At 37.8% G+C, this 15,769-nt stretch overlaps 1 protein-coding gene across 2 annotated transcripts in view; it reads right to left on the bottom strand.

The window, feature by feature from the left end:
* Positions 1-542: 542 nt before the first annotated feature.
* The window catches only part of st14.S (suppression of tumorigenicity 14 S homeolog), a 49,918-nt gene continuing 34,691 nt past the window's right edge, over positions 543-15,769 (bottom strand). The window contains exons 13-19 of one of the 2 annotated variants that reach the window (XM_018226984.2): positions 15,325-15,435; positions 13,732-13,845; positions 9,601-9,729; positions 9,139-9,325; positions 6,285-6,559; positions 5,742-5,878; positions 543-3,842 (exon numbers count right to left, since the gene is read on the bottom strand). In XM_018226984.2, the coding sequence (XP_018082473.2) occupies positions 3,681-3,842; positions 5,742-5,878; positions 6,285-6,559; positions 9,139-9,325; positions 9,601-9,729; positions 13,732-13,845; positions 15,325-15,435 (1,115 nt within the window). In that variant the 3' untranslated portion in view covers positions 543-3,680. 2 annotated transcript variants of the gene reach the window in all.

The raw sequence follows: 15,769 nt of genomic DNA, 5'->3' as shown, positions 1-15,769 counted from the left end.
TGCTCTGAGTCCTCTGTCAAAAGAAACAAAGCATTTCTTTCCTTCTATTGTGTACACATGGACTTCTGTATCAGACTTCCTGTTTTCATCATAACCATCCAGGGCTAGGGCTTGAGCATGCTCAGTTTGCTCATATCTCCCCTCTACTCTCCCTGCATTAATCTGAGCCCAGAACTATGAGTGAGCAGGGAGAGACTCAGGCAGGAAGTGATGTCACACCAAGCTAATACGGCAGCTGCAATCCTAAACAAACAGAGTTTCTAGAGCTGTTTACTCATGTATGGTAACACATTTTGCAGAATAAACAGTCTTATAGTATTGTGGCTAATCTATTGGCAATAAACTGCTTCGGTAGCTTTCCTTCTCCTTTAAAACAAGAAGAAGGACTACATAAATAGATTCTCTCCCAAATTTTCTGCAAAATCAGAATCACATAAGGGATTTGTGGTGTTTTCCAATTGTAATTTTATCAATATCTCTATTATGGTTTCTCTTTATTGAAATAACTGTAGTATTAAGGTGAAAAAGGAAGAAACTAAGCATCTGTTTGAAGATCTGATTTATTTTATCAGTAAATATTGCGTTATAAACAAGCTGGCATCCACACATACGTTTTTTAATGGAGTATTAAAAAATGAAAGTAAAAGTCCACACACACTACCACAAGAATCTATGTAACATTCCCAAACATTTCTTTATTAACTTAACATTTCTATATATCTCAAAAGGCACATTTTGGCAATGCCAATCCTCACTTGGGAATCACAGTGATTCAAATTGTTAACATTTTGTATTCACAGTCAAAATATTAGAAGAAACCATTTACAAAGAGTCCACAGGTTACAAACCCTTACATTTTTTTACAGCATGGGATAAAGGTTTACATTAATTTCCAAGGTTTCTAAAAGAGAAGCAAAACATTTATTAAAAATGTTCAAAAAGTTCTCTAAATGCCCAACAAGGCCACATATGCCTTGTGGAAGTCTGCTGCTGTGACTACAGCCAATGTATTCCTCAGGGCAGTTCTCCTACCAACTGCCTGCTCAATACAACAAACCTTTCATGTACCTGCCTCTGCAGCGGTCTCAATGTGCATGTGTATAACTTTTTCACATTACAGTTGTCTGAAAAACTTGAAGAAAAGTATCCAAGTTTAACCATAAACTGCACACAAAGCAGACACATCAGGCAGTTGCAGGATTCTCCAACTGAGCAGCTGGTTAAGAGGAGCAAAGAGGAATAAAGAAGGTGGAGCTTTACTTTTGACTACAAAGCAACACATTTTGGCTGTATAAATACACAAAGGGTATTCACAAAGAGAGCTCTAGAGTAGTGGTCCTCAACCAGTGGCTCGTGAGCAACATGTTGCTTAATTCCTTGTTTGGAGACAAGTTTTGGTTGCATAAAAGCCAGGTAGACCGTCAACCAGAGCCTCCTGTAGGTTGCCAGTTCACATTGGGGCTAAAAAAGCCTATCACAGCTCTTTGTGGTACCCCAGAACATGTTCCATGCATGTGTTGTAATTTTTTTTTACATTTGAATGTGGTTCATGGGTAAAAAAAGGTTGGGAACCCCTGCCTTAGAGAGAGAAAGGTTTGTGATGTTAGGCTCTTTTAGAGAACTTTCAGGCAAGTCAATTAAACGAACAGTAAAATGTGTAATAGTGTACCGATGCCCTTAACTCGTAAAATTGGTGTGTTAGCTAAAGAAACATAACTATAGTTTATATAAACAAGCTGCTGTGTAACCATAGGGGCAGCCATTGAAGCACAGGATACACAATAGATTGCAGATATGTTTTGAAGAATCCCATTGTTTACTACAGAGCTTTATCTGTTATTTGCTGTGTATTGTGTGCTTTTTATCCTTTTTCAATTTTTCCATGGTTGCCCTCGCGACTACACACAGTTGTTTATATAAATTGTAGTAGTTTCTGAAGCAAGCACACCAGTATCAGTGCACCAGAACAGTTCATTATATTTTCATTACTTCAAACCACTTGCATTTCTTTGGCGTTACTGTTGCTTTAAACGGTTCCTTAAAAATGTAAATTTACAAAGTTGAATAGTATAAAAAAAAAAAAACACACATTTAGTGTCCTAACAATATCTTTTTTATTAACTTTAAAATGTTTGGCTTTGTGCTACAACTTAAAATGGCCAATATTATGCATATTGACAACATTGCATTTATATAAACACAAGAAGACATGGGTTTTGTCCCCTTAGTGTCAGATGCTGGAAATGTATATACAACATGTTAAAAAAAAAAAAAAAATCGACCTCTGACTAATATTGCATATTGTATGTTTTAGATCTTTCTATAACAAATTTATTTTTAGGCCTAGAGATGCAACACACTGATCATACTTTAGATAACTTATTTCTCCGTATGAAAGCACTCCCTGAGTTTAGAACATAAAACTATTTTCTTAGAGCACGGGCTGAGGCCTTTTCCAAGTTACATTAGCTACACAAGAGAGACAAAAGGACACCAGCAATAAGGGTCTCGTAAAAGCGAATCACTTTTTTTCAAGCATTTAGAGGCAGTTTCTATAAGCAGGCACACAGCATGGAAAGCTCCTTGCTAGTCTGTATACTGTATTCATGCAGACCATAAGTCAAATGCAGAAAAAGCCTGGCACTGAAGTTTTAGAAGGCCCATGGGCCTGAGCTTTGGGAAGAGGTTAGTGTTGTTTTATGGACAGAGGAGGAAGGGAGCAAAGAACATTGTCCTGCACCGCAGCCAACCTTGGTCTTGTCGCACCACTTCTATAAGTGCAATGTCATTCAGTAAACCAGCACACTGTGTCTTGCCAGCAAAAATATTTTACTTCATTTGTATTAACTGCATCTTTATCCAAACACACACAGAGGTCTTGAAATAATTTTTTTTTCACTTCTGAATTCTGACTCAAAAAGAATTCTAGAGATCAACTTACCAGACCTAATTGTTTAAGGGAATAACCAGCTTTTGCCCATCAAAATAAGTAAGGTAAGTTAATAAATCTTAAGAAAACCAATTGTGCAACCAAATTTAAGGCAAACTATAGTATTTTCAGTGGCAAAGGCACATACAAACATACTGTACATATAAACACACACCTACACACTGCCCAAAATACAACTCATCAACTGTTCTATATAATGTTCAGTAACAAAATGGTTTAGAGTGACAGACATATTCTATAATTACAAATCAAAAAACATTTTATAGAAATTCATAAAATGATCTGAAAGCTCACATTGACATATAAAACAGTGGATTGTTTGTTGTTGTTCAGTTAAAGGGATGTTCAGGTTTACACTGCTCTTCCTTATTACAGCTCCTTGTCTCCACTATTTCTCAGAAACTTACAAATAAGAGTGCATTTTCTCATGTCCTACTATGAGGCATCATTGTCACTTCTTCCTATTAGTAAAAAGGTTGAATGCTCCAGAATTTTTCCATCCTTTAACTGATCTATTGTATAATCCTTTTTTGGTATGAAAGTGTCTTGTGCCAAATGAACGGCAAGTCATGTCCAACAAAACAATGTTGAGTATGAATTGTCTCAAGGCTCCTCCTCTTGTCTTATTGCAGAATTTGTTAACCAGTTAACGTTACACTCCTGAAAATTATTTTAAAAAATATGTAAAAGAAAACCAATGTTCTGTATATTCATATTTGGTGGATTTCCATCACAGGCCAGTTTTATCTTTGATCCAGTCTCTCATCATAGAGACTTTTGTGTAGACCCCAGGCTTGTTTCTACGTGCACATCCTTCTCCCCAACTGACAATTCCAGCCAAGTACACCTTGTTGTTAAGATCCACACTTGATAAGGGACCTCCGGAATCTCCCTATATAATAAACAAAACAGTTATTTTAAAATATGCTGCCATAACAGGTGAGCCTCACATCAAATTAAATCATTACAAGCAGAGCCATCTTGTTTCATGTCAGCTCTGAGACAAAATGGCACCTGCAATGGTCGAGACCCCAAAACAATCTTGGACTGTGAAAGGTTTACTTCCCTGGCTGCAGAAAGAACATTTCTGTTGCAGCTACGTGCAGATGTTAAGCTTGACTTACATTACGTGTAGTACAGATCTTAAATTATATGTAGGCACAGATTCAGTTGGAACCGCCCCAGCCTATCAGGTCTTTGTATCACCCCTTTGAATTGATTATATATCATATAGTAGTACACTGGTATTCTCTATTCTTTCCCCAACATCTTCTCTTCTGTATCTCTTCCTAAATTATGCTAAAAATAAAGAATTGAAGTAAACTGCAAAAAATTTACTTTAAGCTTACATCAATATTTTTTTTTTACGTTTTGATCCCTACATGGCCTCTTTTTTACAGGGCATGTAAGCCCAAATATAAAATTTAGCATAATGAAGGAAATGCAAGTGATAAACAAATGTCTAAAATCCATTAATCACAAGTGTTTAAAAAGTACAAATAATTAAATTTTTTTGCTCTTAAAGCAGTACGGGGCTGCCCTTTGTTTTTCTCTGCACTGATCCCCCTGACTACATGTACCATGTTGCAGCAGTAAACTTTCTTCCAGTCAAACCTCTATTTCCACATTGATTTGCATGTGCTGTAATTAACAGTTCTATAAAGAAGAAGAATAAAGAAGAAAGGAGTCTTGGCTGGAAGATATGGTACATGTAGCGAAGACCTGCAGTGCAGAAAAAAAGCAAAGGAAAAACAGCATATACTACTTAAAATGAGAAGGAAAGTCGTTTCACACTTAGGGTGCTGTTAGGCACCCCCAAGTGAATGTATTAATTTACCAGAAGCCCCGAGCCGGTGCTCCTATCAGCAGAAAACTGCACCGACCGGGTTATACCAGTGAGCACCACTGAGCGATCCTCTTCCGGCTTCTTCTTTCTTCAAATTTCCCAGGGCAGACGCATGCGCAGTAGAATGAAATAGCCAACTTTTTAGTTAAAGTTTGGCTTTTCACACTAATGCGCATGGACAGCTGTGAGAAGCAACAAGAAGCCGGAAGAGGATCACTCTGTGGTGCTCACTGGAATAACCCCGGGCTGGTGCAGTTTTCTGCTGATAGGAACACTGGCCTGGGGTTAGCATTTGGCACCCCCAAATGTGAAACGACTTTCCTTCTCCTATCTAGTAAATGTAGTCCTTACAATTACGAATAAAAGATCTGAAATCTGTAACTAATGTACATGTGGAAGTTGCTTAAAATTACACACTTTCCTATTTAGATTGCAAGCTCTTCCAGGCAGGGAACTCTTGTCTGCTTGACACCAAGTTCTTCTTTACTGTAACTGTATTCTGTATTGATTTTTTATTTTTTATTGTACTTTGTACCATTTGTATTTTGTAATGAACAAGTTTGTTGTATTCATTTATTGTTCTGCTATACAGTGTTGCGTCTCAAGCACCGCTATATAAATAAACATACATAATACATACATAATACATTAAGCAAAACGTTACATTTGGGTTAAAAATACTTTTAAAAGGTCAAATGTAACAATTTTAAGGATAAGCGGTCAACTAAAAAAAGTAACTGGCATGACAGTTCTACATGTCATACTAGTGCAATCACACCCTAGGTTTGTCATACAACATACCAAGTAACTGCCATTTCTGGAAAAAAAGGTTAAAGGCAATACCACCACAGAGAGCTCTGCACTATTGTTTTGATACTGGAGCCATGTAGTCCTGCATATAAACACTACTTTATTTCAGTCAAGTAACCATTTTAAAGAAATCACCTGGCACGCATCAATTCCTCCACTGACAAAGCCAGCACACAGCATGCGGGGGGTTAACTGACCATCCAGAAGTTTGTTACATTCAGTCTGGTTTATTACTCGAATTTCTGCCTTTTGCAATATCACAGCTGCACCACCTGTATAATAAAAATATCAATAATCATCAGTCTATCATTTTATGTGCACACACTATGAAACTTTTTTGGTGTGTTTATGAATAACATTTTTTTGTATTTCCACCAATTAGAGGGATAATTTTGAGAGCATATATATGTATACAATTTATTTATTTTATGAACAGCAGAAATGCTTAAAGAAGTAGATATGTGCCCACTTTAGCCTCCCACATGCTAGATCGAGTCAGGCTGATCAAAGTGCTTGGTCACTGGATCAAAATGCAGGCCTATGTAGAGTTGTTAGGAGAGGGTCACGTGAACAGGCTTATGCAGTATTGACAACCTGATTTCCATTTAAACAATGTGGATTATACTAAATATAAATATAGTGGTTCTAATAAAGTATTTTAAAAGAAATTCATCTTACCTCCTTCCTTTAAGGCACCCCAACCTGTCACCCATATAGGTTTTCCCACAGGAAAGTCATGCGTGCTTTCTGGAATACAGATGGGCTGGATAAAATCAGTATAGTCCACAGGCTTTTCTAGCTCCAGCACAGCTATATCATTATCGTAAGTATTATCATTAAAGCCTATGTGCGCCATAATGCGTTTTATCTTGCGTTCCACAACATTCTTGGTATTAAGCTGCGCTTGATCGTGTAAGCCTAAGTATGCTGTCCACAGTGAGGCATCAGAATACCTATTAAATATAAAAAAAGTTAAAAAAGGGGATTTATGATATTTTTTCAATTAAGAGATGCTTTAATATAATGCGGTCCTGAATAGACATTACAAGTTTTTCACATATTTAATATTTTACCTGTACAATTTTGTTCCAGACTGGCACACTTCAAATACCAATCAGGTAATCAAATCATAGTACAAGCAAAAATATTTATAATGATTGTTCAGTTTTGCATTTGTTTTGTAAGGTGTTAATTAGTGATGAATGAATCTGTCCCGTTTGACTACACCAAAAAATTAGCAAACCTGCAGGAATTTTTTTGTAGCAAAAAATTAAAAAAAAAAAACCAAACTTTCTTGAAACATGCCTGTGATTTTTTACATTACTTCTGGTGGACTAGTAATAGTATCTACTACAACTACTACTACTACTACTACTACTACATTTAGTAACTATGCTATTTAACCAAAATGTACCATCTATAGTTTATACAGTATATTACCAACTTAAAACACAGGCACAACTAATAAACCTGACCATCAAAACAGATATCTTTTTACTCAAATCCTATTGGCTAACGTGGAAGGAGAGTGGAGGATAAAATGCTTTTTTTTGTGAAACTGACCACATGGTGAATTTTGGCGCTCTTTTGCTAGAGGCAAATTCAGAAATTCCCAGTGAAACCATACATGGTGAAAAAAAATCGTTCATCACTAGTGTTAATCACGGTTTGACCTCTGGTGAATTTAACTAGTGGTGGAAGGCAAAGACTTATGGCAGATGATTAGACTACCGTATATACTCGAGTATAAGCAGAGTTTTTCAGCATCCAAAATGTGCTGAAAAAGTCTACCTCGGCTTATACTCGAGTCAGTAGGCAGTAGCTGAGATTGCAGTCACTTTTAATCATTCCTATACCAACAGTTCACTTGGGGAGAGACTGCAATATCACACAGTGCCCTCTGTTGGTTATATGAAAGAATAACAGTGCACCCTCTGTTGGTAATATGAAAGAATAACAGTGACTGCAATATCACACAGCGCCATCTGTTGGTTATATGAAAGAATAACAGTGACTGCAATATCACACAGCACCCTCTGTTGGTTATATGAAAGAATAACAGTGAGCCCTCTGTTGGTTATATGAAAGATTAACAGTGATGGCAATATCACACAGCACCCTCTGCACATGGTAGTGGGACAATGCACACAGTAATCCGTTTGCAATTCTCTGTCACCATCAACTTTGCAAAGAAGTCCGGTTGATCGCTGGGGGGGTCGTTTTGGCGGAATATGCGCTGCTGGGAGACAGGGCTGTAGTTGTGTCTAGGCTTATACTCGAGTCAATAAGTTTCCCAGTTTTCGTAGGTAAAATTAGGTACCTCGGCTTATACTCTGGCCGGCTTATACTCGAGTATATACGGTAGTTGCGGCAATAAATCACGTTCGGAAGATCTGAAGAGATTAGCCACCCGCAGAAGCGATTTATCTCTGGTGACTGGTCTTGGATCTCCTGGTCTGCCATAGCCCAAAATAAGGTTTAAGAAAATGGACATGCAAGAACATACAGTGCTCCTCTTCTACATAAGTAAAGCATAATGTCTATTTTAAAAATTTATTGCAACCAATAAGTGTCTACACTGCACAAATCCAAACCATGACTACAGATAAGTGGACAGTTAGCAAGTCACCCACTTATGCTTACTCCACCAGTGGAAAACAATGGATAGGCCTGCAATAGTCCAGTATGTGTAGGCAGTAACTGCATGTTCACTGTGCACACAAGATGGATGTCAGCCAGAAAACTTTGGGTGTGACAGCAAGACAAAGTCATTTTCTTAAAAGGTGTAGAATGCCCGGTTTGTCATTAGCCTGATAGAAGCAGTAGCATCTAGCCTAGAGGCTCTAGGGAACTTAAAAAAAAACTTTTATTTTAGGACTTTACTTCTAACTGTAGGGTGCCTTAGCCAAGGCAACAGTCTCACCAAGACTACGATAAATCCCACACCTGTCTGTATGTCTTGAGTGTGGAAGGAATCCAAAGCACCAAGAGATAACTGACACTTTTTATATAAAAGTTAATGTTTTCTCCCTGATACAGCCTAGGCGGGGTTGCTAAAGCTTTTATTAATAAACTATATATCTGTCACAGAAGATATGAAGATTTATCTAAAGCTGGCCATAGATGTTGAGATTTTAAAAAGATCCGATCGTTATCGTGAGACCACGATTATCTCGGAACGATCGTACAAATTGTCCATCAACTAAAAAGACCAATTTGCCAGGAAAACAAAGGGTAGCTGCCTGCTTGGCCCTGCAAACATAGATAGATTGCACTGGGATCGATAAAGATTTTTTAACCTGCCCGATCAATTTCCTGACAGATGTCGGCCGAAAAATCGTAAGATTTTTGATCGTTCGAATCCCACTAACTGCATGATAATTTCAAAGGATTGATCGGACTTCACTAAAATCGGTCGTTCCGCAAGAGAAATCTTTGCGTCTATGGGGCCTTAAGGGTTTGTGTGAAGTGCATAACAACACAACTTGTAAGCATTAGATTTTTGTCTAAAACATATGAAAAAGACTCCTACCTCATTGAATGATCATCCTGAAAGCAGTGAGCAGCAGAAATCAACGTGGTAGGGGACGCCAGAGAGGCTCCACACGTGTGTTTACTGCCCTTTACATGCAAGCTGACCTGCCAGGGAAACTCTCCAAGATCTGCATTCACACCACCAATAATTCTTGATTTCTTTGTGAATGGACGTTTACCACAATCTGAAAAAAAAAAAAAAAAATACAGAAACAGAGCACTATATAAACAGGTTGGTAAAAAAAAAAGTTTTTTTTTGGATAAGTGTTCCCATACCTGTATATGGTACTGTATAACTACTACAAAGAAAAAGGAAATTAAAGAAAATAATTGCTTAAAATTGATTGAATCAGAAATGGTCTTCCCATATTACAAACTCTGGGGTTTCAAGATACAATATCTGTATATAGCACACACAAGATTCAGAGACTCAAGATGGGCATATAAACTAATCACTTACTGCATTTAGCAGAGTTCTCATCAGAGCCATCAATACAGTCATTTTCCCCATCACATTCTGGGTTCTTTTTAGTTATGCACTGGTTGTTCTTGCATTTGTAGGTATATTCTGTACAAACAGTGGTTCGAACTGGAAAACAATTAATGGACACTTAGTACAACAGCTAGTTAATACTGTCACATTATCGTAGACACATTTGATTCCAATCACATACAGCAGGGAAAATAAGTATTGAACATGTCAATTATTTCTCAGTAAATATATTTCTATTGGGGCTACTGACATGAATTTTACACCAGATGTTGGTAACAACTCAGGTAATCCACACACACAAAGAACTCAAACAAAAAGTTCATAAACTAAACTATGTGTAGTAATGTGGAATGACAAGGGATAAAGTATTGAACTGGCTTACTGAAATGTACTTAATACTTGGTTGGTAATGACAGCTTCAAGACGCCTACTGTTAGAAGAAACTAGTCGCATGCATTGCTCAAGTGTGATTTTGGCCCATTCTTCCACACAAACTTGGGGAGCCTCTTTTCTGAACTCCGACCTTCTATTCTTTTCATAGATTTTCAATTGGATTCAACTCAGGAGAATGACTGGGCCATTCAAGCAGCTTTATTTTCTTTTTCTGAGAGTTTTCTTGACTGTGTGTTTGGCATGGTCTTGCTAAAATCTTCACCCTCATTTCATCTTTAGCATCCTGGTATATGGCAGCAGATTCTTATCAAGAATGTCCCAGTACATTTTTACATTCTTCCTTTCTTCAATTAAATGAAGTCTGCCAGTACCATATGCTGAAAAACAGCACCACACCATGATGTTCCCACCAAACTTCACTTTTGGTATAGTGTTTTTGGGGTGATGTGCAGTGCCATTTCTCCTCCAAACATGGCATGTGCAATGACATCCAAAGAGTTATTTTTGGTCTTATCTGATCAGACTATATTCTCCCAGGAAATCATTGGCTAGCTTTAACAAGCATTTTCTTTAGCAGTGGAGTCTTGTGAGGTGAGCATGCATAGAGGCAATGTCAGTTGAGTGCATTACTTATTGTTTTCTTTGAAACATCTGTACCTGCTAATTCAAGGTCTTTCAGCAGCTCTCCATGAGTGATCCTTGGCTCTTGGACAACTCTACTGATTTTTCTTGTGACTCCTCTAGGAGGAGCACCTGGTTGTCGCCGGTTTAGGGTGAAATGATGTGCTTTCCGGGGTATGGCACCAACAGTGCTCACAGGAACATTCAAAAGCTTAGAAATACGTCTGTAACCAATCCCATCAGTATGCAACAATAAGCTTGCAAAGGTCTTGAGAAAGTTCTTTGCTTTTACCCCATCATGAGATGCTTATGGTGTAATACCTTGGTAATGATCAATTAGGACAGATATCTTATATTTCCACTAATATGGGGCAGGATTCATTTCTAAATGCTGACAGATTTCAGCAGGTTTCTTGGCTTGCCATGCCTTTTTGCACCTCCTTTTCTTCATGTGTTCGATACTTAATCTCTGTGTTATTCCACTTTATTCCACATAACTTCATTTATGGACTTCTTTGTTTTGCGTTCTTTGTATGTGTGGATTACTTTGGTTGTTACAGACCTCTGACGTAAATTTCATGTCAATAGCCCCATTAGAAATATATTTACTGAGAAAAACATTGACATATTCAATACTTAGAAACACCAAGTTGCGGTAGATTCAGTGTAAAAGACCTATAACCATTGCTTCCATCCAATGAAGCATAATATCCAACATGAAAAGTTGTGGTTAATAATGGGTCCAATAGGATTTTCCAATTTTGCTGCAAAGTTCTGCCTATGGACCCCTTATTAACCACAACTTTTCATGTTGGGTATTCAATACTTATTTTCACTGCTGTAGATTATTATTTAAAGGGGTCGTTCATCTTTAAATTAACTTTTAGTATGATATAGATATTGGTATTCTGAGACAATTTGTCATTGGTCCTCATTTTTAATGACTTTCTTATAAACATTTCTGTTCAGCATCAATCCAGTTTGGTATTTCAGCAGCAATCTGGTTGCTAGAGTCTTATTTACCCTAGCAACCAGGCAATGGTTTGATAATTGAAGAGATAATGGAATAACAATAGGATAGGGACTGAATAGGAAGGTAAATAATAAAAGGTAAACAAAAAAATGGAAGCGTTACAGAGCAATAGTTTTTGCCTGCCAGGGTCAGAGAACCTCATTTGAAATCTGGAAAGAGTCAGAAGAAGACTACAACAACAACAAATGATGTAAAACAAAATGCAAGACAAAAAAATAAAGACCTACTGCAAAGTTGCTAGTAATAGGACATTCTAGAAATTCTACGACACATTAGAAATTAACTTGAAAGTTAACCACCCCTTTAAGGCATTTTTCAAAATTAAGTATTGTCACCAAAAATGAGATTCCAGATTGTAAATAAAAGCTCCAAAACACAAAAAGAGGCAAAGTGTTAGCACAAAGGGGTCAAGGATTGGTGTGAGCACACTGGGTTAACAACTCAAGCATTTCTTTTAACCCCAAGTAATGTATCTCTATCACATAATCAGCCAGATGCAATTCCATGAGAAAAATGTGTTCATGAAACTCAGAAGTATAAGGGAAAATCTTGAACTGAAGAAAGGTTTTACTACTCAAATTGAAACTGACCCATGATAGGACATCGGGGCTTAAAAGGGTTGTTCAACTTCCAAACACTTTTTTCAGTTCAGTTATTTTCAGATTGTTCCCCAGAAATAAAGACTTTTTTCAATTATGCTTACATGACAAGATGGGAGGCTGATCTGCAATGTAAAATAGATTTGCCTAGATGGCAGAGAATGTGGGAGAATGCAACAAAAAGTCCTATATGCACTATTATCAAGGAAAATATATACAAATTGCAAATGAGGTGGTATCATACACCAGCGCTGCTGAACAAGCTGTTTCCTCAAACTTCTTCTCCCACTTGTTGGAGATGCAGTATTGGGGAAGGCACTATCTTACATATTTTCTGGTCATGCCCGATGATTTTAGGCTTCTGGGATTCTGTGAGTAAATGGTTGGACAAAGTGCTTTCCACACCTGTACCTAAAGATCCGGTTATATTTGTCTTAGGGGATACGACACCTAACGTTAAAACTCCACTGCAGAGACTGGCAAATTCTATTCTGTCAGCGGCTAGGTGCTGCATAGCCAGTAAGTGGAAAGGGTCATCCCGACCTTCAGAACAAGAGTTCTTAAATCGGATCCGCTATGTCAGACGGATGGACTTTTTAACAGTTTTACGTAATGACACGGTCGACCGCTTTAATAACATTTGGGGTACTTGGGATGTTGCCCAGGAGGTACTTTCTAGTTGAGTTATTTAGCCACTCATGCTACCTTTCTTATATACCCAGCCATGTCGATCTGGGATGTTATGCATATCACTTTGTTATGTCTGCTCAGAGTGCCCTGTATTTGGAATGTTGCTTCTGCTGTGCTGAAACTCATTTGTGTGTGTAGCTGTATTGAGTTTTATGTTTCTTATTTTTGTATTACTTCCAGATTATTGTGTACACTGTGTCATTTGATTTCCAGATGCGGGATAACACTTTATGAGTGATTGTTAACAGGAGAAGACTTTCATATGTGTCCTATGCAATACTGTTCTCTTTTGTATATTGCGATCTCTTATACCAAATGTGAAAAATACTGTACACTTCTATGCTGATATTTTCCTTTTTGTTTAATAAAAATATTTTGAAAAAAAATACTTTTTTCAATTACTTTCATTATTTATTTTTTTACTGTTTTTCCAAAATCTAAGTTTAAAGTTGAATGTATCTGTTGTTTCAGTCTGGCAGCTCAGTAATATCCTCATATATTAAATATGTGGCCGACAATGCAAACTTAAAAGGCCATTATATACACCAATTTCCTGTAGAATCAGGTATGCTGCTGTGGAATAGCTATACTGCATATTTATAATAGTTTCCTGTATATTAACAACATCTAAATTTGGTACATATTTAGAAGAAAGCTTAACTCAGAGAACTTGGATATAGTATAAAAAACATAAAGGCCACCATTTAATTTAGCTCAGGCATCAGACCTTCAAAGCGAACATCCAATAGATATATTGCTTACCCTGACCACAGTCTGCTTCATCAGAGCCATCCCCACAGTTATCTGTCCGGTCACACTTTTGTGAGTCTGGAATGCACTTGCCATTGCCACATTTAAAGGTGCTATTAGGGCATTCTGTAAGATAACAAAGCAGAGGAACAAAGCTAACTACACCTTTAAGGGGAGGAAACAGTTTTAAAGCTATGCTGCTCCTTACATTTCTAAAAGTAGGGCCAGGAAACATGAAACATTGGTTTCACTGTTCTCAGTGTGATTTTTTTTTTTTTTGCAGGCTGAGAGGAATGAATCTGCCCGCTTTCTCAGCTCCGTTGATTTGGACAGAAATGTACAGCTTTCTCTTTAGTGCAAATACATGGAGCAGAGTGGAGATTGGCCCAAAAATTGCCTGCTTTCACATTTTTTGGGCTGTGTAAACACTGCTCTGCTCCATGCACCTGCCTTAAAAGGAAAGATGTACTTTTTAGTCCAGATTAAAGGAGCTTGGAAAGGGAGCAGAACCACTTATCTTAGCTTGCAAAAAAAAATGCAGGATGAGAACAGCAGAGCCAATGTACCATATCATTTTAATTTATGTGTATTAACATTTCTATTTGTAGGGTACATTTACAGTACAAAGTCCACTGCCAGCACTAGGAACTTTACATACTTGGAAATTGAAAATATATATAAGATCTGAAACATGAAAAAATTACCATAGCAAAACTATTTTCTACATGTATGAAAATATAACTGGCAGAATTAATTGGTCAACCTGTAAGGGGGTGAACCGTCATGTATGCTAAAAGTAGGTTGGGATGTTATCTGATGATTGATTGTGTCTGTATGGGAATTTTGGATTGTATTTGAAATATGGGTGAATTCATGAGTTAGTTGTAATTTGGAAAAACTGCCACTAGATGGCAGCACACAAACATAGTTCAGTTGTAGTATTCCCCTTCACCACTAGAGGGAAATAGAGACAGGTGGTGGAAGGTATAAAATGAGGGGTTCCGCCCAGGGTGTGGTCTTCGGTTCCTGCAGGTATAGGTAGTCAGGCCTTTTAAAGTACAGGCAGTAGGTGCCTTAGCCAGACAGGGCTAGTTAGCATGGGTAGCTGGCACCCCAACTAGGAGAGAGTCGCTTAGCAGCCGTGGTTCAAACACAGTTAGGAAGTGTGAGAATATGGACAGTGTGGACAGACCAGGCCAAGGTGATGGGAATTCCTACCAAGAAAAGTCATAGGGGGCATTGACGTGGTGTCAAGCTGACTGAAGTAGGGAGGTGGCACAAGACAAAGTCCTAGCCAGGGCAAAGTGGAGGGTCGTACGACGGACTACTTAACCAGTAGGTGGTGCAACTGAAAGGCCTAGACTGGGTTCATAAATCCAGTGTGGTGTGGGGCATTATTGAGTACCTGTTAATCTGTTTGAAGGCCGAGTGGACCAAGTGATGTTGTGAGTAACACTGTGCTACAATTTTAAATAAAAGTTTTTTCATTTTACTGTGCCTTTAAACTCGGAAGGGACCCTTACAAACCAGGCTAGAGACTGTCATTTCCATGTAAACATGAACACTTTCAGAAGATGCAATGGACAGAGAAAATATTGTACTTACTGCATGAGAGTTCATCACTGTTGTCTCCACAATCATTCACTCCATCGCAGACAAAGTGACTGGGCTTGCAGAGCTTACTGTCGGTGCAGCGGAACTGCTGTGCTGTGCATGCTAAAAAAGTGAGAATAACTTAGTACTATGTTCTTAAAAAATGAATCCTACTGCATGTGCATGACAAAATAAAGCAGCTATTCACAAGTAGAGATGTATACCAGGTGTGTTTTAACACAAGCTTCACTTGATCAAAAACCTTTTTTTTTTTTTTTTTAACACCAGCACGTAATAGTTATATTGCTTGTATTGAAAAGGGCATCTATTTTTTTTTCTCAGTAAACCAATTCATTTATATAGACCTTCATAGAGCTTTCCTTTATATTGTAAGTCAGGGCTGTCCAACTGGTGGCCGGCGACCCATCTTGTGTGGCCCCCCACATTAAAGTCTGCC

Source organism: Xenopus laevis, chromosome 7S, assembly GCF_017654675.1.
Source record: "Xenopus laevis strain J_2021 chromosome 7S, Xenopus_laevis_v10.1, whole genome shotgun sequence".
NCBI classification, from domain to species: domain Eukaryota; kingdom Metazoa; phylum Chordata; class Amphibia; order Anura; family Pipidae; genus Xenopus; species Xenopus laevis.
The sequence above is the reverse complement of the archived record's forward strand: the minus strand, read 5'-3'. Positions and strand labels throughout refer to the sequence as shown.